The sequence below is a fragment of the Pristis pectinata genome, chromosome 9 (genome assembly GCF_009764475.1).
Source record: "Pristis pectinata isolate sPriPec2 chromosome 9, sPriPec2.1.pri, whole genome shotgun sequence".
NCBI classification, from domain to species: Eukaryota; Metazoa; Chordata; class Chondrichthyes; order Rhinopristiformes; family Pristidae; genus Pristis; species Pristis pectinata.
Window position 1 is genome coordinate 66,071,569 of NC_067413.1, and position 24,803 is coordinate 66,096,371.

A 24,803-nucleotide genomic window follows, 5' to 3' on the forward strand; every position below is an offset into this window, starting at 1 on the left:
GTAGGAGTTTTCCATTCACTTTCTCATTCTTGCTCTGCCATTCACTCCAATCAGTCCCACTTTCCTCTTGTAACCCCATATCCCATGATCCCCTTACTAGATAAACATTTATGAATCTCTATCTTAAATATACTTATCAAGTAAGCCTTCAGAGTTCTCTTGGGTGGAGAATTCCAAAGATTCACTACCTTCTGGATGAAGAAATTTCTTCTCGGCTCTGTTCTGAATGTTCTGAGTGACTGACTTGTCATTTGGGTTTGTGACCCCTGGTTCCAGCCAGGGTAAAACATCAATCCCAAATCTACTGTTGCTTGTAACTACCTTCAACAATAATGATTGGTTAGGCACAGATAGAATTTGTATTAACTGACAAATACCTTTTATTGGTTCAGTTAACAATAAGCATGCAGGTCATACAAAACTAAATATCTGTGTGCACCCACTAGGTTTCGCTGATCCTCCCTGAACAGTTAAAGAACAGAAAAGGTAAAACCCGGGAATAGTAGCTTACACTGGCTAGTCATTCCTCTTGATCCCAATGTAATCCCCACGTTCCGATAGTTGGTCTCTAGAGTTTTCGTTGCTTCTATTCCTGAAATCCTCTGTTCTTATCACTTTCTAGTTAGATCGAACTGATGTGTTTCAATTTCGTTGGTTCAGGCTTATCTAGCTGGCTTGTGTCTGCTTCTCATTGGATCTGGCCCAAGGCTACAAGCAGTATTACTTTATGGAATTTCCACCTGACCTGTGCCTTGTGTCACTTTCTTTGTTCTTCCTGAATCAGACCAGTTCAAACAAGGTTAACCAAACACTGGGCTCAGGTTACTTCAGGTCAAAGGCTGTTCTTTTGACAAGCCTGCCATTTCTACCTAACCAAATAAACAGCTTCTTATTTGGAAATAATCTCGGGTTTAGCAGATCATCAGCAGGAACCTCATTGTGTACACTTTCAATTGCTCTGATCGAGCCATCTCTGAGCAAGAACCAGTTCACAAAATAGTGGTCGCAAGAACAGTCTCTCAAAATGGCAGCCTCCAAGCCTTTGACCACATGGCAAGAACAAAGACATTTGGTTTGTCTGCTTCCACAGTCCTTGGCTCATTCCACTTATCTGTTTTGCAGATTTTAATTTCTTTCTGACCAACAGTACCCTGACAAGTTGTATAAGATCACCTCAGATTCATGAGATCACCCTGGATTCAAATGTTGAGATCATAAGCTCAGTCTGCCTAATTTCTCCTCATATGGTGGAACCCACCATTCCAGGAATCAGGTTGTAAATCTTTGTTGCACTCCCTCTTATTGCAGGTATCTTCTATCCATAGTTGGAGGGAACCAGACCTGCGCACACTATCTCAGACGTGGTCTCACCGGTGACCTAAACAAATGTCTCTGTTCTTGTACTTAAGTCATCTTGCAATTAAGGCCAATATACTGTTTGCCTTCCTAATTGCTTGCTGAATCTGTGTTTATCTTCATTGTTTCGTGACAAGAATGCCAAGGTCGTTCTGAATACCAAAACCCCTCAACCCCTCACTACTTAAAGATCCAAAGATTCACTGCTGTCAGTGAAGAAATTTCTACTCAAACTCTTAAATGGCCTGCCCTTAATCTATGGTTCTAGACACCATCATCTGGGGAAACTTCCTCCCTACATTTAGCCTGTTGAATTATCAATGTGACCACGACACAGTGTTTAGTGCTGCCGTGTTGTAGCTCCAGGGACCTGGCTTTGATCTTGACCCTCAGTGCAGAGTTTGCACATTCTGCCAATGACCATGTGGATTTCCTCCAGCTGCTCTGGTTTCTTCCCACATGCCAAAGATGTGCTTGTTGGTAAACTACTTGTACTGTAGGTAACCCATGGTGGAGGAGGCTGGAAGGAGAATTGAGGGTGGAGTGGTGAAGGAGTCGATGGGATGCAAGAAGAAAAGTAAGGTCAGTGCAGATGGATGCTTGATGGTCAGTGTAGATGCAATGTGCTGAGGGACCTGGTTCCATGCTCTATTACTTAGATCTACTCTCATTCTTCTCTCTGGGGAATGCAGGTCTCGTCCTCTTGATCGGTCATCTTTCAGCAAACCTGCCATTCCTGGAATCAATCTTTTCTGCATTACCCCTTTAGCAAGTAAACCCTGTCTTATGTAAGGAGACCAGAACTGTACCCAGCAGGTACAGTTGTCACTGGATGTCACTGACTAGGCCAGCATTTATTGCCCATCCCCAATTGCTTTTGAGAAAGTGGTAGTAAATCAATTCCTTGACTAATTGCAGTCCACCTTCTGAAGGTGTTCCCACAGTGCTACTGGTTCAGGAGTTCCAGGATCTAAATACAGCAAAGATGAAAAACCTCAATGTATTTCCAAGTCAGGGTTGTGTGCTACTTAGAAGAGAACCTCTAAGTGGTGGTGTTCCCCTGCACCTGCTGCCTTTGTCCCTTTTGGTGGTGGGGGTAGCCTGGGTGAGTAACTGTACCAGTACAGTTTGCAGATTGGACTCGACCACACTGTGCTAGTGGTGGAGGAATGATTGTGTAGGATGGTGAATAGGTGTCAATCAAGCAAACTGTTTTGAGTTTCTTGGAAATTATTGCTGCTGTGCTTAACTGGGCCAGTGATAAGTATTCTATTATGCTCCTGATTTCTGCCCTGAAGATGATGAAAAGGCCTTAGGATAAGTGGAGATGCGTCATTTGCCTCAGGATATCCAGCCGCTAACCACAGTATTTATATAGAGTGAAACAACGATACAGCATGGATACAGGCCCTTTGACTCAACCAGTCCATGCTGTCCACCAAGCTAGTCACAATTTCCTGTGTTTGGCCCACTCCTCCACGTACCTGTCCATGTACTACTTAAATGATACTATTGTACCTGCCTCAACCACTTCCTCTGGCAGCTCATTCCATATACTCACCACCCTCTGGGTGAAAAAGTTGCCCCTCAGGTCCCTTTTAAATCTTTCCCCTCTCACTCTCAACCTATGACCCCTAGTTCTGGACTCCCCTCCAGCATCCATGGAGAAAAGCAGGTGGTCAACATTTTGGGTCAGGACCCTTCTTCAGGACTGAGGATAGGAGAAGAGGAAGCCCAATATATAGGGAGAAACAGCAGTGAAAGGTGGACAAAAGAGGGGAGGTGGGGTGGGCACAGGTGGTGATAGGTAGATGTAGGTAAGAGATAGTGATAGGCTGGTGTGGGGGAGGAGGGGAGAGCAGATCTACCGGGGGATGGGTCAAAGGTAAGGGGAGAAAGGAAAACAAAAAGTCGAAAAAAGAGAGAGGCTAGGAAAGGAAAGGGAAGAAGAGAAGAAGCATGGTGGGGGGGGGTGGTTGTTGTGGGGAAAGGGGCTGGGGATTACAAGGTGGGAGAATTCAATATTCATTCTATTAGGCTGCAAGGTTCCAAGACGGAAAATGAGGTGCTGTTCCTCCAGTTTGTGTTTGGAATTCTCCTGCCAGTGGAGGAGGCTGCGGACTGACATATCTGTGGTAGCGTGGGTGGGGGAGTTGAAGTGACTGGCAATGGGGAGATGCAGATCGTAGTTACAGACAGAGTGCAAGTGTTCTGTAAAATGGTCACCTAGTCTGCGTTTGGTCTCACAAATGTAGAGGAGGCCATAGTTGGAGCACCAAATGCAGTAGGTGATATTAAGGGAGGTGCAGGCGAATCTCGGTCTCACCTGAAAGGATGTTTGGGTCCCTGGATTGAGGTGGTGTAGGGGCAGGTATTGCACCTATGGCAGGGGCAGTGGAAAGTTCCTGGGGTGGGAGCGGGATGGGTGGGGAGAGGATTGAACTCGGAAGTTGTGGAGAGATTGGTCCCTGTCAAAAGCAGAAAGGAGTGGGGAAGGGAAGGTATGCTTGGTGGTGGGGTCCCGTTGGAGATGGCGGAAGTGGCAGAGAATGATGTGTTGGATACGTAGGCTGGTGGGATGAAATGTGAGGACAAGGGGGGCCCTATCTCTGTTGGAGGTGGGAATGGAGATGCGGGAAATGGCAGAGATATGGGTGCGAGCTCTCTCAACCACAGTCGGGGGGAAGCCCCGGTTAGAAAAGAAGTTGGACAACTCGGATGTCCTGGAGTGGAAAGCCTCATCGTGGGAGCAGATGCTGCTGAGGCAGAGAAACTAAGAAATAGGATAGCATCCTTGCCAGAGATGGGGTGAGAGGAGTTGTAATTGAGGTAGCTGTGGGCGTCAGTGGGTTTTGAGAAGAACAAACTCACTGACTCCCCTACCCTGGGAAAAGACTGTTACCATCCACCTTATCTATGCCTCTCCATAATTTTAAACCCTTCTGTAAGGTCACCCCTCATTCTCCTACATTCCAAGGAATAGAGACCTAGCTTGGCCAACCTCTCCCAAGAACTCGGGCCCTCTTGTCCTGGCAACATCCTCGTAAATCTTTTCTGCACTTTTTCCAGTTTAACCATGTCTTTCCTGTAACAGTGTGACCAAAACTGTCCACAGTACTCCAAGTGCAGCCTCACCAATGACTTGTACTTCAACAAAAATACATCTGGTTCAGTTCAGTTTCTGCTCAATGGTGATCCTCAGAATATTACAGCGGAGGACTAGCCAATGGCAATGCCATTGAATGGCAGTGGTAGGTGGTTTGATTCTCTCTTATTGGAGATGGTAATTGGCTGGCACTGTTATGGTACAAATGTTACTTGCCACTTATGAGTCTCTGCCTGAAGGTTGCCAAGGTCTTACTGCATAAAAACATAGGCTCCTTTATTTGCTGAGCAGTTGTGAATGGAATGAGGTCATATGCACTCATCAGTTTTTGACCTTACGATGAAAGAAAGATTATTGACAAAGCAGTTCAAGATCGTTGGCCTAGGATACTCTTGCATCAAGGCCCTGGGGCTGGGATGATAGACTTTTCTGTGCGCAAATCATGCTCCAGCAACTGGAGTATTTTCTCTTTTAATGCCTTTTGAATTCACTTGTGTTACACCATACTGAACACTACTTTGAAGTATAAATGCAGCACATCCACTGGTTTGCCTCTTGTTCTGCAAGTTACAATCCCAAGAATCTTAATGGATTTGTCTGTTTTGGTTTTCAGTGAAGGAATTTAAGGCTGCCAGAGATAAAATCCTCATCAAGGTGTTGGAAATTTGAAATGTATGGATATGGTTAAAAAAAATAGTAGTTATTCTGAAACCAATTTTGTTTTTCAGACACTGGAAGCCATTTTGAACTTCAAGTATTCTGGTGGACCAGGTCACAGTGAAGGTTACTATAGGAATCTTTCTTTGGGACTTCATGTGGATGTCGAACCATCAGTATTCTTTACAAGGGTCAGCACACTTCCTGCAACAAGGTACGGCTAGCAAACGAATATACTATTTGTAACATAAGCTCTTATCTTCAAAATATAAAATAATCTTCACACAAGCAAATACGCATTTATAGTGCCTTTTACATAATGAAACATGTCACTTCCCTTCATAGCAGTGATATAAAACACAGTTATTGTTTGTTTTTTTTTGGCATGTTGGAAAGGTTAACAGCTATTGCTTCACTCTCATTGCCCTTAGGGAACTGGTGGTGTCCCACCATCTTGATTTGCTTCAGTCCTAGTGCTGAAGTTAAATTCACATTGTGGTGGTTAAGACCCAGTGCCAATTAAGAAACGGTGATGTGTTTCTAAATGAGAATGGTCTGTGATCTGGAAGAGAACCAGCAGTTCATGGTTCCCATGATGTAGCTGCTTTGGTTCCCAGCTGTTTTAGTTGCTGCAGATTAAGGATGTGCTTTTGAAGAAGCCCAGCCTGGTAACTACACTGAACTTTGAGGATAGTACATGTTGCAGCTGCGGTGCTCTGCTGAAAATTTGAAGTGGAAGATTAGGTCTCAAAGAAACGAGAGTTTTTGACCTGGGTAGTGCTGACCTTTTGAGTGTTGATAGAATTGCAGTCATCCTGGCAAATGAAGAGTATTTTGTCCCACTGTTATGCCTTGTAGATGTGATAAGGTATTGGAAAGTCAGGAGGTGAAAGACTTGGTTCAAATTTCCCACCCTTTAACCTGCTCTTCTTGCTATAGAATTTATGTGGCTGATCCACTTAGATAATTGGTCAGTGGTGACCAGCCCACCACCACTACCACTATGGACTGATCATCATGAGGACGTGGTGATGATGATGCATTGAATATCAAGGGAAAGTGGTTTGCTGGAGCTGGACAGTGTTATATTATTAGTCCATGCCCGAATGTCATCTAGATCACGTAACTGTTGGGCATGGACTGCTTCATCTTCCGAGGAGTTTTGAATGGAATTGAATATTGTGCAGTCATTACTTGGAAGGCAGGTTGTTGGAAAAAGTAGCTGAAGATGGTTGAACCAAAGATATGTACCCATGGAAACACCTGCAACAATACTTTTGATGATTGATCTCCAACAATCACAGCTTGCTTTGTTCTTGATACAGCTGCAGTCAGTGGAGAGATTTCCCCTCTATTCTCATGAACCTCTCCTTCACGTGTTTAGTCAATTGTTGCCTTCCTTTCAAGGGCAGTTATTCTCATCTGATGCTCTGGAGTTCAGTTTTTTTTATTCATCTTTGGATTAAGGCCATTTTTATTGAGATCTAGAGTGAGGTGGACTTAAAGTATGATGGAACTACTAAGGTATATTAACATGTGACAAAAACAAGCATGGATGAAGTGTTATTTTTAGGGATTTTGAAGCAACAGAAAGAGGCTGAGTGATGGAGATTTCTGAATTCCAAAAATTAGGACCTACAAGGTGCACATGTTGCTGGTGATGCAAAGAAAATGAGTGCTGTATAGTGATCTCGGAGAGATGTACTGGATGTCTGGAGAGGTTAAAGAGATAAGGAGTGGGGCAAGCAAGGACATGAAATTTGCAAGTAAGGATAAAAATATTACAACTGGAATACTGCTAGACTGGAATCTATTGCTGATTGGCAAGTGCAAGGATTTGTGTGATAACGTAAGGGTAAAATGACAGTTTTGGATGAGGTCAAGTTTGTGGAAAGTATAAAATAGGATACCAACTGGACAGGCTGTCAACAATAAGCAGATGAAACAAGGTCAGAAGCTAGTGATGTTATTTTAGATGTAAATAGTATTGAGGTGATTAAGGGATCAGAACTTTGGCTAAGAGTTAAATAGAATACCACTTTCTAATATGTTGTTCAGAGTCAGAACAGTGGCTGGTAAGAGGAATGGAATTGGTATAAAAAATGAAAATGCTGTAATTACTCATTGGGTCAGGCAGATCTGTTGAAGGAGAAACATGGTTAACATTTCAGGTTGCAGACACTTCAGAACTGTGAAAGATAGAAACAAGTTAAAGTTGTAGAGGGTGGGGGAGGGTTGAAGTGGGGAGAAGTGTTGTCGTCTTTATGCTTGGACGTTAAACTGAGACTCAGTAGGTATTTCTCAAGCAAAATTAATGGCACTACGTTGTTGCACATTTATTTTAAATTCATTGTGAATCACTACACAATACTGTAAGCGTGATCAAGGAGAACTGGTAATATATGTATCGTGGATTTTAAATGTCATGTAAACTAATTACATGAAGATTAGTTATTCAGCATGTTGGTTCAGGGGCCCTGAAATGAATAAGTAGGCTTATTTTCCAAATCCCATGAATTTGAATTACAGGTGTTTAAAATTAAACAAAGCATTATGTGTCCTGGTTACATATCATCATAGAAAATAATAGAAATTTACTGCATTAAGGATGTTCATTTGGCTCATCATATCCAAGCTTTGTGTAAAAGTAATTCAGGCTAGCTACACTTTCCAGTTTTTGGTCTGTGGTATTGTTGGTTTCAAATTTTCAAAAGTTTATTCATGTACTCTTTAAATGCGGCTTATACCATCACTTTATGCAGAAAATTGCAGATCCTGTTAGTGACTGATATTTTTGTTCGCCCCCCCCGCCCCACCATTCCCTAATTGTTTTGCTGATTACCTTAATTTTCCACTCCTTAGTTATTGACTTCTATGCAAAGGAAAATAAGTCCTTCCTGTTTACTCTGTTTGGGGCTCTCAGAATTTTATACACTGGAAATAAATTGGTAAATTGGTTTATTATTGTCACATGTGCCGAGATACAGTGGAAAAACTTTGCATGCCATACATACAGATCATTTCATCACATCAGCCCATTGAGGTAGTACAAGGGAAAGTAATGACAGAATGCAGAGAAAATGCAGTGCAGGCAGACAACAAGGTGCAGGGCCATAACGAAGTAGATTGTGAGGTTAAGAGCCCGTCTTATCATACTAGGGGACCATTGAGTAGTCTTATAACGGCGGGATGGAAGCTGTCCTTGAGCCTGGTGGTAGGTGCTTTCAGGCTTTTGTATCTTCAGCCCGATGGGAGGGGTGTGAAGAGAGAATGTCCAGGATGGATGAGGACTTTGATTTTGTTGGCTGCTTTACTGAGGTAGTGAGAAGTGCAGATAGATAGAGTTCATGGAGGGCAGCCTGGTTTTGGTGATGCGTTGAGCTATGTCCACAACTCTCTGCAGTTTATTGTGGTCTCAGGCAGAGCAGTTGCCGTACCAAGTTCTGATACATCCGGATAGGATGCTTTCTGTGGTTCATTGACAAAAATTGGTGAGGGTCAAAGGGGACATGCCAAATTTCTTTAGCCTCCTGAGGAAGTAGAGGCACTGGTGCGCTTTCTTGGCCATGGTGTCTGTGCTTGGACCAAGATAGGCTATTGGTGGTGTTCACTCCTGGGAACTTGGCTCTCAATTCACTCGACCTCAACACCGTTGATGTAAATAGGAGCATGTGCATGACACCATGCCACCTAGGCTCTCCATTTCCTTCCTGTATTTCAACTCATCATTATTTGAGATTCAGCCCACTATGGTGGTATCATCTGCAAACTTGTAGATGGAGTTGGAGCAGAATTTGGCCATGCAGTCATGAGTGTATAGGGAGTAGAATAGGGAGCTGAGGACGTGACCTTGTGAGGCACAAATATTGAGGATAATTGTGGTGGAGGTGTTGCTGCCTATCTTTACTGATTGCAATCTGTTGGTCAGGAAATCAAGTATTCAGTTGCAAAGGGAGGTGTTGTCCCAGGTCTCGGAGTTTGGTGATGAGTTTGCTTGGAATTATAGTATCGACGGTGGAACTGTAGTCAATAAACAATAGTCTAATGTAGGTGTATTTACTATCCAGATGCTCCAGAGGTGAGTGTAGGGCCAGGGAGTTGGTGTCCGCCATTGACCTGTTGCAGCGGTAGGTGAATTGTTTCTAGACTTCATTTTGCAGCCTGTTGTGGTATACAAGCCCTGCCATTGCTGGCAGCTGGTCTGGGACTCTATTTCCGACTGGTATTGCCTCTTGGCATCCCTGAAGGCACCTTTACAAAGGTGGTATCTCGATTTCTTGTATTGGTCAGTGTCACCTGATTTGACTGCCGTGGTCCTGGACTTCAGTAGGGAGTGGCTCTCCCAGTTCATCTGTGGTTTCCAGTTTGAGAGCACTCGAATTGACATCTTTGGCACGCAGTCCTCTACACATTTGCTGATAAAGTCTATGACAGTGGTGACATACTCACCTTGGTTGGCTGTTGAGTCTTTGAATATGAACCAGTCTACCGACTCAAAGCAGTTGCATAGAAGAATAGCTATTTCCTTAGGCCAGCACTCTACGACTTTCTGCACTGGATCCTCATTTTTCAGTTTCTGTTTATATGCAGGGAAAAGGAGCACAACCTGGTGGTCTGATTTACCAAAGTGAGCAGTGAGGCTCGGTAGGTGCCTTTAATGGTTGTATAGAAATGGTCAAGGGTGGTTGGGCCCCTGGTGGGACAGGAGACGTGTTGGTAGTAATTTGGTAACACACACTTGAAGTTGGCCTGGTTGAAGTCACTGTGATGAGTAGGGCCTCAGGGTATCCTGTTGCAAGGCTGTTGATCATGGAGTATAGTTCACTGAGTGCAGGCTTCATATCTGTCTGGGGTGAAATGTAGACTGTCATCAGGATAGCTGAAATGAACTCCTTTGGCATGTAGTTTAGGTGACACTCACTGTTAGATATTCCAAGTCAGGTGAGCAGGAACTCAAAGGACTTTCACATCCAAGCACCATGAGGGGTTGATTAGGAAGCAGACCCCTCTGCTTCTTGCTTTGCTGAAGGACACCATGCAGTCCATCCAGTGAATTGAGAAGCCCTCCGGTTGTATGGCACAGTCAGGTGAAGCAGGTGTAAACCACGTTTCAATGAAACAAAACACACAGCAGTCCTCAGTTCCAGAGAGATGAGAGATTCTGCAGATGCTAGAATCTGGAGCAACACACAAAAAGTGCTGGAGGAACTCAGCAGGTCAGGCAGCCTCTATGGTGGAAAATAAACAGCTGACATTTCAGGTCGAGACCCTTCATCAGGACTTGAAAGGAAGAGAGAAGAAGCCAGAATAAGAAGATCTGGGGAAGGGGAGAAGCACAAGCTGGTAGGTGACAGGTGAGTCCAGGTGAGAGGGAGAAGGTAGGTAGGTGGGTGAGAGAGGAGTGATGAAAGGGAATGATGTAAGAAGTTGAGCGGTTTTAGGTGGAAGAGGCAAAGGGCTGAAGGAGGAGGAATCTGGTAGGAGAGGACAGTAGACCATGGAATAAAGGGAAGGATGTGGGGAACAGATGGGCAGGTCATGAGTGCGGGTGAGGGGACCACAGGAATGAGGAAAAACAAAGGGGGGTGGGGGGGAGGAAAAAAATAAGTGGGGAGGGGTTTACTGGAAGTTAGAGAAATCTATTTTGAGGCTTTCAGGTTGGAGACTACCAAGACAGAATGTGAGGTGGTGTTCCTCCATCCTGCATCTGGTCTCAATGTGGCAGTAGAGGAGGCCGTGGATTGACGTTACAGTATGGGAGTGGGATGTGGAATTGAAGTGGCTGGCCACCGGGAGATCCTGGCTATTGCGGCGGATGGAGTGAAGGCGCTTGGCGAAGCGGTCACCCAATCTGCAGTGAATCTCATCGATGTAGAGGAGGCCGCACCGGATGCAATAAATGACACCCTTGGATTCACAGGTGAAGCGCTGCCTCACCTGGAAGAACTGTATAGGGCCCCGGATGGTGGTGAGGGAGGAGGTGTAGTACTTTGCACGGTTGCAGGGATAAGTGACAGGAGAGTCATCGGTGGGGAGGGATGAGTGGACAAGGGATTTGTGGAGAGAGCGATCCCTGCAGAAAGCAGGGGGGTTGTGGGGGGGAGGGGAGGAGAGGGGAAGATGTGCCTGGTGGTGGGATCCCTTTGGAGATGGCGGAAGTTTCGGAGAATGATGTGTTGGATGCGGCGGCTCATGAGGTGGTTGGTGAGGACAAGGGGAACCCTGTCCCTGTTATGTTGGGTCAGGGGGTGTGGTGGGGTGGGGGTGGGGGGTAGCAGAAGTATGGGAAATGGAGGAGATACAGGTGAGGGCTGCATTGATGGTGGTGGAAGGGTCTCACCCTCAGTTCCCTTTGGGTCAGTCTCACTTTAAGTTCTTGAACTTTGTTCTCAATGGCCTGGACATTAGCTTGTAGTATGCTGGGGTGGGGGGGACTTGCATCCATGCTGTTTCAATCTCACCTGCAGCTCAGCCCTCCTACCATGCTTCTGAGGTAAGTAGTTGTGTATGATCAGTCCTGGAAGACCTGAAGTGGATTCATCTGGACTGGAAGGTAAGTGATTTCTTCTGGGCAGACCTGGAAGACTTGGAGTGGATTCAGCTGGGCTGTGAGGTAAGTTGCAGTTCCCATAGAGGTCTGGAAGTCCTGAAGTGGAGTGGACTGCTCCAGCAGATAAGTGGGGCATCTAGGGGAGCCTTGGCATCGGCATTCTCCCCCAGGAGCTCCGTAGGGTCAGGCCTTTGATCCGGAGGGACCTCGGTGTCGGACGCACCTGCAGGTTGGGCTTTCAGTTGGCTCAGGTCTCGGGACTTGGTCCCTGCTGTCTCCATGGGTAGAACCTCAAAAGTAGGTTGGGGGTCAGCATTGGGCGCACCTGCTGGTTGGGTCTTCACTCTGGAAGACCCTCGGTGCCAGGTGCTCCAGTGGTGTCCCGTGGTGTCTTGTGGGCAGGAGCTCCACTGGGTTGTATCTTTACTCTGCACAGGCTTCCACATCGATGGACCCGTCCAAGGCCTCACTGATCGGTTACATGTAGGTCTGGGAGTTGGGTCTGTAGATCAGTCACTCCCGGAGGTTGGAAGATCGCCAGACCAATAAGTAGATTTAAAAGAATGCTACTTGTAATTCTTAGAGTCAAGGAAATAGTAAGTAGATCTCCAGAGAGAACTTGCAAGGAATTGTAACACTTTGGCGCCACCTTGAACCTCCCCTCTCGGTTATAAAGAGACCAATCTTAACAAAATGTCTTCACCCCTGGCAACACACCTACAAATCTGCTCTGTACCCTCTTTGGTGCTGTTATCTCCTTTCCTCCTTCCTATAATATCTGCACTATGCATGGTAAATGTGCATAATCTCAGGCCATTATAAAAGTAGGTTTTTAATGAACATGACATTCTGTTTTTATTAATGTCATCAAAATCTCTTGCTAATTTCTGAATATTGAACTTTTAAATTATTAAGATTTGTGAACAAAAGCATTATTGAAGGCGATGTTAAATCTATTTCTCCCTATTTGTAAATACTAATTTAAGAGCTTCTTAGATGACGTTCACAAGATCACAGGACAAAGGAGCAGAAGTAGGCCATTCGGCCCATTGAGTCTGCTCCGCCACTTCACCATGAGCTAAACTATTCTCCCATCTAGTGCCAATTCCCGGCCTTTTCCCCATGTCCCTTGATACCCTGACTAATTAGATACCTATCAATCTCCGCCTTAAACACCCTCAATGATCGGGTCTCCACAGCTGTACATGGCAACAAATTCCATAAATCCACGACCATCTGGCTAAAGAAATTTCTCTGCATCTCTGTACTAAATGGGTACCCTCTAATTCTAAGACTGTGCCCTCTTGTCCTGGACTCACCCACCATGGGAAACAAGTTAGGCACATCTACTCTGTCCAGTCCTTTCCACATTCGAAATGTTTCTGAGGTCTCCTCTCATTCTTCTGTACTCCAGTGAATACAGTACAAGAGCTGACAAATGCTCCTCATATGTCAGTTTTAAATAAACTTGCTGCTACTTTACAGTGACTCATAATTTCTGCAAAAAATATTACTGACTCTGCTTTTCTTGACAATCAGTGCAGTACATGATTTAGGTAGACAGCAATCTCATAGCTACCTATCTACAGGGATATTCACACTGCATTTTCTATTTTTGTTGGTGAATGTGCAGAAAGCCAAGGTTGGGTCTGTGACATGCTGATTATGTAAAGTAGGATGTTTCATTTATCTTTCAATTGTTGAATTTATAATGCCAGTACCTGTGATCTGATTCAGTTTTCAGCAAAGAAGATGGTAAACCACTGGTAGTTTATTATAAATTGAAATGAACTGGCAAATCTTTCATTTACATTCATAGTAAATCAGATATTGAGTTCTCCAGGTGAGATGAATGTTATTCCAGTCAGCATTTTTTATTGATGAGAAATGTGTTTGAGCTAATGTGCTACATCAGCATATCTGTTTCGCTTCATGCTGCCACTAATAGAACACAGTGAGCTATATCCCGCAAATGTACTTCAAAGATGAAATTGGAGTTTGTTGCCTTAAGAAGTTCTGCTACGATGATGGGAGGGAGAGTGCTCCCAGGGTCTGAGAAGGACATGAACAGCCTGGTGGAGAACATTAACCACAGGAAGTACAGTATGTTCTTTTTGACACAGATCTTCCAGGACTACAGTTAAGTGCACTTGGCAGCCAGTTGCCAGAGGTGGCCTCTTTAAGGAGTTAATGCATGAGTTCTGTTTATGAATGCCAGTGCTTTCGGGAAGTCTGCAGTGGTAGCAAATTTTCTTGCCTTCTCCTGTGTGATTGGAGAAAAGTAGATGGTGATCTTCTGTCCGTGACCATGAGCTCTAATGTTGCAGTGATCAACAAATTGAGATGTGTGGCATAATATGGCCCTGAGGTTGGAAAGCTCAGAGTGAACGTGACCTTGATATTGATTGAGAGCATTCCACACTAGTGGGTGAAGCTGTTTTTTGAGCTGACAAAAGGTCACTAATCTTGGAGGGGGTTTTTGTCATGATGCCTAGTCTATGTAGTCATTGCCCTGTGAATGTGTTGAGTTTGGACTGTGGCTTCAAACTCTGGATGGATGAGATCTTAGGTGATGAGCTCTATACCTCATTCCAACTAATCCATGTGATTTCTCTGATGATTATGGTATGTCTCAATGTCATTCAGCAAGTGAAGTGTTAGGTGTAAACGAATTACCATTGGGAGTCAATTATTAGTGCAGAAAAGTCATTGTAGGTACAGTCAAGACCAAGTCTTTAAGTGCGAGCAGTGAACAGAATCAGCAATTGCTATGGAGTAGCCCAGAAAAGAATGCAGTCTGAGTGTTAGCACTAGATATGGCATTGTTTCAGGGGAATGTGGTCAGTAAATGCTGTTTGAAGTTGAAGATCACACTTCAGATGAAATATGGGCATTGTACTTTAATGTCATTGGAGCAGTTTTACATCTGGAACCATGTTTCAATAGCTAACTAAAACCTTGCTGGAATTCGGGTGTTGGAATTTCCATCAGATGCTGAGATGCAGAAACAGACAATATTTTACCTCAGTTTCAATTGCACCCAACTTTATTCAGCATTGGGAGAATGAATTGCAAGGCCTTTATCGCACAGCAGCACTGCAATTCAGTGTCCTGTGGAGTAAATTATAGAGCCTTAAAGCAGTCATTGTAACTTGGGTGGTTCATGAAGAACCCATATTCTATCTCTGGTTTGTGTTACATTGATCTCAGATGGCTGAATGGTAGCAATCTTGCAACCGTGGCTCAGTGTCCAGAATTAAATTTTCAGCTCTTCAGAGAGAAAATCCTGATCATACTTTATTTGGTGCACTCTGTGTTGTCATTGCCAGCTCCTTCAGGCTTCACAGACTATATTTTGTGCCCTAGATGGTGCCTTTGATGTGCTTGAGAAAAATTTCTGCTGTGACTATGAAGACCCACATTGGAATGGCAGTCACTATTTCATCTGCTATACATGAAAGTAGATTTAGCTGTGTTTATGTGCTATTTGTTGTTCTTGCAGGCTCTTTTATCCCTGGCACATAGTGTTATCTTCCCTTTACTTTTTTTGGATAGCTTTCCAGAGTTTGATTCCAGAGCAGCTGTCTTCCAGCTATCCACACTGATGTCCAGTTGTCTTTGAAACCCGGAAGTGGCCACTCAATTGTCTTTTTTTCCCTGGAGATTAGTTCTTCATGAAGGATATCCTTGGGAATTATCCTATCATTCATCCACTGAATATGCCCAAGGCTTTGAATGCCGTGTTGCTTGAAAATTGTGTAACTGTTGAGGATCTGACAGTTTGTGACTGGACTAGTTATGTGCCGAATGCATCATAGGTAGTGCAAATGGTAACAGTTTGTACTCATATCAAGAAGAGAGACGAGAACCCAGGTCTCTCTGTAGTGCAGTAAAGTGCTGAAAACATAGGCATGTGTGCACTGATTTTTTTTGTGTGCATTCAGTCATTTTGCTATTCATTCACACCTTTTTTTTTATTAATCTGGGATGAATTGTAGCAGGTTAACCGATGGACAACTTGATGCCTGCATCAAGTGAGAGGTTGTTGGTGATGTTGGATCCCAATTACGTAAATTTGGTTACAAACTCTAAAATGTAATTGTTAACCTTGATAGAAGAGGATTCAGTCAAATCTTGCCCTATTACATTGGTCATCTTCAAGTCAATGGTAAGTCCAGAATTGTGGCATGTATAGAAAAATTGGTCCATGAGGTGTTGGAGGTTATCCTTTGTGTCATCATTGCTGTGTTACCAGCAATTTGCAAATCTCTGATGACATAGATGTACACTCTTGTTTTTGCCATTTTGGAGAGATTGAATAGTTTTCCAGCTGCTCTTGTATATTCCTTTTGTAGCATTCCCAAATGCTCGTTTGAGCAGCAAGGCAAAGAAAGCCCCAAATTCTCAAACTATATCATATTTAAACTTAGAAAAAATGAGGAGTGGTACTGTTGATTCTTCGCTTAAATTTGAGGAAGTTTGGAGTCTATTTATTAAATATTTTCATCTGATATAGATCCCTTTTCAATGATCTTTGCATTTAGAGGAACGGAGTTGACGACATAATGCTCTTTGTTCATCGAGAAATATCAGTCCAGTTTTGTTTTCTTTTGAAATTTTTGTTTTAGTTTGTTTTGTTTTATTACTTACAATTTTTTTTTGATTTGGTTTTTTTTATATACAATCCTTTTCTTTCTCCTTTTGACTTTCTTTTTGTAATATATTCATTTACCAAGAAACTGTGGGGCCTAGAATTTTTTTTATTCTTTATGATTATATATGTCATGATTGTCCTCCCGATCTTTTTGTATAACGTGTATAATTACCAATGTTATATGTATTAATCTGAAAATTAATAAAAAGGTTGAAAAAGAAAGAAAGCCCCAAACATGATTGGAGTACAGATGCAACCCTACTCGACTCCACTGTTATGCTGAAAAGCTTTGAGTAATCTTAACGGATCCTGCCTTTTCATATCTACATAGAAACTTGATTGTGCTGTGGAGGACAGCCAGTCTCTGTGAGCAGTTTGAACAAAACCTCTCTGCATCGAAGATTGAAGGCTGAAGCAAGGTCAATAAATGCAGTATACAGCAGTTCTCTTTCCTCTGCAGCTGTCCTGGAGGAGATCGTATTCACAGTTGATATTCTGCTGTTGCACTGCAACTTGGAGCAATCAATCCAGTGCAAGGATATGGAGCCTATTGAAGACTACATTTGCCAGGTGTATACCAGTGGCAACTTTCCAGTTGCTATGTCAACAGGTAGCTTTGCTGAACTCCTCATCAACTGCTATGCTCACGAGTTCCTATATGACTTGTCAGCCTTCTGTAACATTGATGGCCACATCAGGGACAGATTTCTCAAGAAGACACCTCTGTGTGATATTCTACCTGCCACTGTATTTGCTTTATCTGGTATTCTGTAATATGGGGCAAAGCTTGGTTACTTTTGGTTGATAATACCACATTCAATTTTTAACCATACACATGAAATTGGGCCACTTGGATGAGGGACTAAAGGGTGAGAGAGATGTGGAGAGAATTAAAACTGGGAAAGTAGAAAATAGCCATCTATACAGTGAGTTTTCATCTTGTGTCCAAATATTCAGAATGACACATTTCTATTCTGACTGAAATACAATATTTAAAGCAGCAACAATTATAGTGTATCAACTGAAAAACATTCTTTTACAGTTGGTTCAAGATCCTAGAACTTCATATCTAATGGCATTGTGGGAAATCATTCAGACTGCAGTTGCATTGGTAAAATGATAGAGATTTTATCATTTGATCATGTATGGGTATCATATGTATGATACAACAGAAACTTAATGTGGCATTTTTAACTAATTTTGAAAATTTGCTAGACAGATGGTAAGTGCGGAAGAACTGTTCATTCTTTTGGTGATCAACTTTGGTCTTTTTGGAGCTAATCAAGCATTAGATTGGAGTCAGTAGTGAGCTATTCCAAAAAGCTTTCCTCCTCTTTCTACCTTTGCTGGCTGAAGCGATTTCCTTGTTTATGTACAGTTCTAGTTATATCATTGGTGGAAGAATGGAGGTGAAAAAAGTGGTGAGATATGCAGATTCTTTATGATAAGACCAACTTGTCAAGCCTTTCAGTCATTTCATTGTTTTATCAGTGGGACTCTTTATCTTTGTGGTTCAAGAGCTACTCAGGCTGGAACATTGAATGCAATGAGCCTGTATTCAATATCAAAATCATAAATGCAAGACAGGGCAGGTAGGATGGTCTCTCCAAGAATCAAGGTACATTGTTTTGTACAACACAAAGCAGTCGCAGGAACTCAGTAGGTCAGGCAGCATCTATGGAGGGAAATGAACAGTCTATGTTTTGGGTCAAGACCCTCGTACATTTTGGATTTAATGCTCATTAACAGCCCATCAAGTGTGACCATGAACACTTGGTGGTGCTGATGAGTGTAGCAGTTTGCATAATGCTTTGCAGCGCCAGTGACCCGGGTTCAACTCCGGCCACTGTCTGTAAGGAGTTTGTACGTTCTCCTCTTGTCTGCGTGGGTTTCCTCCAGGTGCTCCGGTTTCCTCCCACGTTCCAAGGATGTACAGGTTAGGTAGTTGTGGGCATGCTATGTTGGCGCCGGAAACGTGGCAACACTTGCGGGTTGCCCCCAGAACACTCTATGCAGAAGATGCTTTTCACTGTGTTTCGATGTACACGTGACTAATAAAGATATCTTCTTATCTTATCAAGGGACCTCCCATGGGTTGGGTATATGTTTGTGACAGTGTCCACCTTGGCCTGCCCATGGCACAATGGTGTCATACACATTAGTCCCTTTATGTATTGTGCTCCTAATACCTGATCCATTCAGAGCTTGGTTCTCTGAGAACAGAAGTCTATAGAAAACAGGCCAAGTCGGAATAGACCAGGCATTTCATGTGCAAAATGCATTAGATTGCTGTTATCAGCATTTTGTACATTTCAAACCTTGTGATTGTTCCCCTTATCCCCATCATCTGCTTGCCTTAGCTCAGAGTTCCAATGAGTTTCTCAATATGTAAATGTATTTTCCTGTTAACTCAGCCCTTTGTCACATCTGTCCATGTTGTCATGTCATACCTGCTGTCCATCCCAATACTGAACGTACAGTATATCCACATACAAACCCTAATTGATTATATTGAACAAAGCGTTTGTATGAATGTTGTGGTTAGTTTCAAAAATCCATTATGTCAGGTGGTTGGCATCTCTGTAAACATATCGTGGTTATTTTCAAGAATCGATTATGTCAAGTGGCTGCAGCCTGTGTAACTATCGAGCAGCCATTTGAATTATTGGCAGTCTTTATTGATATAGGTGTGTCTTGGTGATTTGAATTGCTAAACATGCATGACAATAAAAGACTGGGAACTCTTTGATATCATTATGAACGCAATAGAAATAGGTTGAAGGCTGGAGCTTGCCTGTTAACAATGGTTCTGATTAACAATACTCTTTCACTTCTTCTCTCTCGCTGTTCTCTGATATTTCCTAAACCTAGATCCAAAGTTAGTTCTGCGAAACATAGATTGTTGTCTCAGTGGTTCTTTCCACCACAAGCCGTCTTATTGCTGTTAATGGTTGAGCAGCAGATAGTGTATCCTTGTAAGAACAGGAAAGTGCACATTTATTAACCTTTTTTCCCCAATAATTATGTCAATTCAATAAGGTGGCTCACTGCCATCGTTTTTAAGAGAAATTAAGAATAGGCAATACATACTGGCCTTACCATCACTGCCCATGCCCCATAAATTAATAGGTGTCAACTTAAAAAGTGCGTAATATACAATTAAAGATGGTCGATACTTGCAGGTCTACAATCAGAAGGAATGTATATCGATGTACGTGTTGTGCTTTTTACCATACCTCGGGTTGTTCCAAAATACTTTTCAGACAATTGAATGTTGTCCTTTCAAACGTGTAATGACTGTGCTATTTATAGAGAAGAGATGGTCAATTAGTGCATAGTAATCTCCCACAAGAATCACTAAGATAATGACAAATTTGGGGTTGATGATGGATGTATGCAAATTGGCCAGTGCTGCAGGAGAACTTGCCTGCTTTTCAAGTGCAGGCATAGATTATTTTATATACACCCCTGAGGGCTGATGGCACCTCTGTTTAAGGTCTTATCTGAAAGTTAGTATGTCTACCAATGCAGCTGACAGGATTATTCTCAACATTGGTGCCTTACAAGGCTGCGTCCTCAGCCCTCTACTCTACTCCCTATACACTCATGACTGTGTGGCCAGATTCTGCTCTAACTCCATCTACAAGTTTGCAGATGATACCACTGTTGTAGGCCGTATCTCAAACAGTGATGAGTTGAAGTACAGGAAGGAGATAGAGAGCTCAGTGGAATGGTGTCATGACAACAACCTTTCCCTCAATGTCATTGGTCATTGACTTCAGGAAAGGGGGCGGTGTACATGCACCTGTCTACATCAATGTTCAAGTTCCTGGGAGTGAACATTACCAACAGCCTGTCCTGGTCAAATCACATAGATGCTATGGCCAAGAAAGCTCACCAGCCCCTCTACTTCCTCAGGAGGCTAAAGAAATCTGGTTTGTCCCCTTTGACTCTCTCCAACTTTTACCGATGCACCACAGAAAGCATCCTATCTGGATGTATCATGGCTTGGTACGGCAACAGCTCTGCCCAGGACCGCAAGAAACTGCAGAGAGTTGTGGACGCAGCCCAGCGCATCACGGACACCTGCCTCTCCTCCTTGGACTCTGTCTTTACCTCTCGTTGTCTTGGTGAAGCAGCCAGCATAATCAACGACCCCGCCCACCCGGGACATTCTCTCTTCTCTCCTCTTCCATTGGGTAGAAGATACAGGAGCCTGAGGGCACATACCACCAGACTTAAGGACAGCTTTTACCTCACTGTGATAAGACTATTGAATGGTTCCCTTATACAATGAGATGGACTCTGACCTCACGATCTACCTTGTTGTGACCTTGCACCTTATTGCACTGCACTTTCTCTGTAGCTGTGACACTTTGTACTTTTATTGTTTTTACCTGTACTACCTCAACGCACTCTGTACTAACTCAATGTAACTGCACTGTGTAATGAATTGACCTGTATGATCGGTATGCAAGTCAAGTTTTTCACTGTACCTTGGTACAAGTGACAATAATAAACCAATACCAATACCGTGCACTAAGATGTCACTTTGGCGCTATGACCACTTTGCACTACAATGGACTCTTTTTTTGTTCTTATTGTGTTCTTTCTTGTATGATTTTGGTATAATTTTTGTTTTCCTTTTGAATGTTGTGTGTGTGATGCTGCTACAGGTAAGTTTTTCATTGCAGCTGTGAATACATGTACTTGTGCATATGACAATAAATTTGACTATCTTGTCAGTTAACACTGTGTTCAAGTCTTGAGAGTGCACCTTGAACCACAAGCTTCCAAATTAGAGGTCATAGGGTCTGAGATCTCAAATTACAGGAATTTGTATGGAGTTGCCAGTCGAGACACTGTTTCCACAAAAATAACAAACTGTATATCCGTTCTGCAATGTGCCTGTTGACAACAATTAGATTTGTGACTTTGCATGAGTGTTTTTAAGACAAGACATCGATCTTAACAGGAGCTCTTAAAGGTAGTTCTTTTATGCCCATAAGAGCTAGTGAGGCATCAGGTATCCATATGTTATGTTATTATTGCATATTACCTGGTATATATCTTGCTTTCAGTCCAGTTTTAAAAGAAAAGCACTTTTGGATTATGTGTATTAATTTTATTATCTCTGCATATTATAGTAAACACCACCTGAACACATGGCTCATGAAAGTGGTCAAAATATTTATTGACAAGTAATTTGTTTGTATTATTGCGTATTCCACTTCACGGGATTATATATTTTACTTGCATAAAATTCAAAGTGCTGATCTTTATCCAATAACCTTAGATATGTTTTCCTGGCGATCATCCACATAAAACATGCATAAATTAGAATTGGTGAAATTCTGTTGATGTAATAGCTGTGCCTCACTGCCCTGAATTAAAGAGCAGAAATATTAAAAAATATATTCCTGATCTCGATGGTTGTTCTGTCGTGTTTTGGATATTTTCTGTGCTTAAGCTAGTATTGGACGAAAAGTGGGTTATCTTTGGCTGTGGTGCAATATCCTGGTCGTGTTTTGGGTTATTGTTATATTGGGTCACTGACATAAATGTCACTACAAATATGAATACATCCTTTTTTTATCCAATGTTTAATACAGTGGTTTTCAACCTTTTTCATGCTGCGGCCCCCCAGAACATGTCCTTGTTAGATGGCGGACCCCCGGAGCCCACAAAATCAAACAATCGATAATTCATGCATGCAATACTTAAATTACTGCACATAGGCCCTATTGAAATAGTGACTATTTCAATCACCGATAATTACCAGCGGTGTCTTTCAGTGTTCAGTTCAATGTGAAGGTTGTGCCTGTTTTGCACTGCAGAGTTTGTCCAAATGTGGTGGTATGTGCGACAAACATAAGCGTTTGTCATCCTCATTATTCAGTCTTGATCTGTATTTGGTTTTTATGGCAGTGACTGCAGAAAATGCTATTTCGCATAGGTAAGTGGTTGCAAGTGGTAACAGAACATTGACGGCTTTGCCGGACAGCAGTGGATACTCCTGGGAACATGCTATCCAGAACGACAACAGTGACGTTCGATTGAACTGCAAGCGCAAAGTCCTGTCAGATGACAGTTCAGCCAATTCTTCTTGTTCACGTCCAGTTAAATCAGTAAGCATGCATTCAAATGGATCTTGAATCCAATCAAACATGCTCGTGTCATCGTTGCTGAAATACTCATGGAAATAATGTGACAGCTGTTGAATATGGTTCAAAACGGTGCTTGCAATGGCCTCTGTCTTAGTCTCATTCACGGTCAGAAAGTCGGCCAGTAACGGAAACATATCATAGACGCCTTGTGCGCATCTTCCCTTCCAGATACGGAGTTTTTTCTGGAAGGCATTGATTTTGTTATGCGTTTTCAGAACATTTAAGCCAGGTCCTTGCAATGATAGATTTAAGCTGTTCAAAATGTTGAAAATATCTGCAAGGTAAGCTAATCTGGCAACCCACGTCTCATCTGTCAAGAATTGTGCCAATGATCCGTTATGCTCATTTAGAAAAATGAGCAGTTCATCTCGCAATTCATATACACGCTGCACAACGCAGCCTCGTGACAGCCATCTGACTTCTGTATGTAGCAACAAATGCTTATGCTCGGCTTCCATTTCACAGCATATGTTTTCAAACAAACGATAATTGAGCGGCCTGGCTTTGATAAAGTTAACAATTTTAATACACGTGGAAAACACATCTGCAAGATTTTCATCCATATCCTTTGCAGCCAAAGCTGCACGGTGAATCATGCAGTGGGTTGCTGCTACATGTGGAGCTACTTTCACTCGTGCGACTAGACCCGACTTCTGTCCCGTCATTGTGGCAGCACCACCCGTGCATATTCCAATACACTGTGTCCACGCCAATGCCAATTGTACAAAAAAAAGTGTCAAGCACACGGGAAAGTTCTTCACCGGTTGTACGCCCTGGGATTGCCTTGCAAAACAAAAAGTCTTCCAAAGCCTCTCCTTCCCAGCAATATCGAACATAAACCAACAACTGCGCAGCACTGGCAACATCAGTACTTTCATTGAGCTGAATCGCAAATCTGACTTGCTGAAGACGTGCTATCAGCTGGCTCTGTATATCTTCCGCCATATCGCCAATTCTTCTGCTTACTGTGTTATCAGGCAGTGGAATGGCTTTCAGTTTTTGACTGGATTCTTTTCCCAGTACAACTTCGCACATATCTACTGCTGCAGGCAGTATAAGCTCTTCTCCAATTGTGTGAGGCTTTCTAGAACGTGCTATTCATAATGCTACCAAGTATGATGCGTGAAGAGCCGCCTCATTTACAGTGGCACAGGCTGTCATTTTGCCTTTCTGCTTGAGGTACAGCTCCTTTTGCCGCTCAAGATATTCCTTCGGCTTCCTGGCAATATCTGGATGCACTGTTGTTAAATGGCGCTTCAATTTTGCTGGTTTCATTGCATCGTTGGACAGTGTTTGCAGACACACAACACAGAGAGGTTGGTCTGCATTTGTTTCCACTGCAATGAAGCCATATGAAATGTATTCTGGATCATACTTGCGTTGTTTTCTCTTTCGGTCACCCTTATCCCCTTCGTCATCAGAATCCAGCTGGTCAGCTTTTCTCTTCAGAAATTTCTCCATACTCAGAGATACACGCTGGACAGTTTAATTACTATTACTGATAAAATTATCAAAACTAATCTGAAATTTACACGCCTGTGCACTTTTCGTTTTAACAGTGACGTCACTATGGCATAAATGCATGGTTAAGTAAGCAATATTATTAAGGCACACCAACAATGTCACTGACTATACAAATCGATTATTAAGTGGCAGCTTACTAGAAGGGAACACTGTCTAAGTCTCTAAGGTTGTCGCCTATAACAGATAGAAATAGATATGGCCGATTTTCTGAAAGGTGGAAAACTGGAGCAAGCAAGTAAGCTACGTCTTTGTAACAGGTCGTTTTTTCCATTTTTTTCTTGGCTTTCTTGTGGACCCCCTGGCAACCCGCCACAGACCCCCAGGGGTCCGTGGGCCACAGCTTGAAAACCTCTGGTTTAATAAGTGAGATGAATCCAAAGACATCTAATCCTTGCTATACTTTTGCCACATGGAAATTTCCTGGATATCTATAGGTGAAAGGATAAACCCAATCATCATGTTTAGTCAGCAAATTTGCAAATTATTCATTTTGAATTCATAATAAATGAAGAGAATTAAATCACCAGCTAGAAAACATGCTTCTTTTGGACTACCTCTATACTTGAACCGTAGATGTTAACAGTACACTTATTGATATAGTTTTCAGATTGAAATATTACCTGATGCAGTACGATCCAATGTACAGATATAATTGTATGAAAAGAAACACTGACTGGAATAACATGAATATCTTTTTTTAATGGTCAAAGCTAAGTTGATCAAGACAATAACAGCTGATCATTACCTATCAGTTTCTCTTAATCAGTAATTTGGTGGTATTCCATGTTG

At 42.7% G+C, this 24,803-nt stretch overlaps 1 protein-coding gene and 1 long non-coding RNA gene across 6 annotated transcripts in view; one reads left to right on the forward strand and one right to left on the reverse strand.

The window, feature by feature from the left end:
- Positions 1–611, reverse strand: part of LOC127574288 (uncharacterized) — a 29,923-nt gene extending 29,312 nt beyond the window's left edge. Inside the window, exon 1 of the long non-coding RNA XR_007956894.1 lies at positions 512–611. This is a non-coding gene — a long non-coding RNA (uncharacterized LOC127574288). The remainder of the gene's footprint in view (positions 1–511) is intronic.
- Positions 1–24,803, forward strand: part of trappc9 (trafficking protein particle complex subunit 9) — a 460,625-nt gene that overhangs the window by 174,051 nt on the left and 261,771 nt on the right. For all 5 annotated transcript variants that reach the window (XM_052023166.1, XM_052023170.1, XM_052023167.1 and 2 more), the window contains one exon: positions 5,191–5,333. In XM_052023166.1, the coding sequence (XP_051879126.1) occupies positions 5,191–5,333 (143 nt within the window). The remainder of the gene's footprint in view (positions 1–5,190; positions 5,334–24,803) is intronic.